Consider the following 1,561-nt stretch of genomic DNA (forward strand, 5'->3'; position numbering starts at 1 on the left):
CTGGACACTATGGGACAATTTAGCACGGCCAATCCACCCTAACCTGCTCATCCCTGGGTACTATGGGACAATTTGGCATGACCAATCCACCCTAGCATGTGGGAGGAAACCAGAGCACCCAGAGGAAACCCACGCAGACACGGGGAGAATGTGCAAACTCCATGCAGACAGTCACCCGCGAGTGGAATCGAACCTGGGCCCCTGGCGCCTTGAGGCAGCGGTGCTAACCACTGAGCCACCGTGTCGCCCATGTTGTGCAGGTGTAAGGGAGGTGTGGACATCAAGATGAGTTACTTGCCTTTCCCAGTGATGCTGCATCTCGTCACTGGCTGATCCAAAGTTGGAGCTCTGAGGATAGCTCTCGGGCCCCAGTCAGTGACAACACCTGATCCGGGAAGTGTTTTGACCTCAGGGTCCTTGCTGGTTGACTCTCTGACGACCCTCGAAGATGGCGGATTTTACAAACGAAGGTTATCGAGGAGTTAAGGGGGATTCCTTTCCTCACAGCGTCCGAATGATCACCTTAATCCCTTTTGTTCTGCAGCTGACAATCAAGGCCCTCCACGTGCGGCCCGAGTGTGGACTTGGTGGTCCCGAATGCTGCCTCCGAGTCTCCCTCATGCCACTACGCCTCAACATTGACCAGGTTAGTAGCTGGACTGTGTTGAAAATCCCCAACCCGTCATCAATGCCATTCTCCATTGAGTTGTTTCTCTCTCTCACACTCACTACATCGCACCTGTCAACTTCGCTCCGTCCCTCCATCCCACATCGTGTCATCCCAACAGAGCTTTGTGAACCTACGGTTCAGAAACTGATGGGAATGCAGCCCCCAGTAACTCGCTTTTGGTGCTCTGGTCTTCTCATCGTTCCTTCTCTTCCTTCCTAGGATGCCTTATTCTTCCTGAAGGGTTTCTTCACGAGCTTTGCGACCGGAATCAATCCCATTGTTCCCGTTGAAACGGCGATGGAAGGTGAGATTCCAGGCAGGCCAATGCTTGTTCAGTCGAGGTGGCGGCTAGGGTCCTAAAGGGGGCTGCAGTGGGTTTTGAGGGCTGTTGTCTGTCAGGCGAGAACTGAGGCGTCAGCCTGTCCTTGTCAGCTGGCCATACATATGTACGTCTGAAGGTCACTCCTGGGAGATGAGGTCATCCCCAGCTTCCTGCGTCCCCGTAGAATAATAACAGATGGCGCATTCGGTTGCCTCTCTTGCTCCAGGATTGATCTTGCTGCGGTGGCACATTTGCTTAATCCAACTCTGTGGCAACGTTTGGCACTTGGCGTTAGAAATAGGAGCATGCGGTGCACTCGGGGTGGGCAGAGTGGCCTCCTCCTGTGCAAAAACATGCGATTTTGAGCTTCCTCCACCATTCAGTAAGGTTCGTGGCTGACCTGAAGCCCACCTCCATCCCACCTTGCCGCCCCCTCGCGTCCAAATCCCAGGACTGGGAATGCGGGGCGGCTGAAAATTGGCAAGGAATTCCGAAGGTTCTCAGCGCGGAAATCCCTCCTCGCCTCGGTGAAGAAAAACACCTCATGTTGCACAACAGGAGGACACTCC

General features: G+C 54.3%; 1 protein-coding gene across 1 annotated transcript in view; it reads left to right on the top strand.

Annotated features, from left to right (window-relative positions):
• atg2a (autophagy related 2A) overlaps positions 1–1,561 on the top strand; it is a 100,799-nt gene that overhangs the window by 76,434 nt on the left and 22,804 nt on the right. Inside the window, exons 28-29 of the mRNA XM_048619616.1 lie at positions 545–646; positions 890–974. Coding sequence (XP_048475573.1) covers positions 545–646; positions 890–974 — 187 coding nt within the window. The remainder of the gene's footprint in view (positions 1–544; positions 647–889; positions 975–1,561) is intronic.

Source organism: Rhincodon typus, chromosome 43 (assembly GCF_021869965.1).
Source record: "Rhincodon typus isolate 14 chromosome 43, sRhiTyp1.1, whole genome shotgun sequence".
Taxonomy (NCBI): domain Eukaryota; kingdom Metazoa; phylum Chordata; class Chondrichthyes; order Orectolobiformes; family Rhincodontidae; genus Rhincodon; species Rhincodon typus.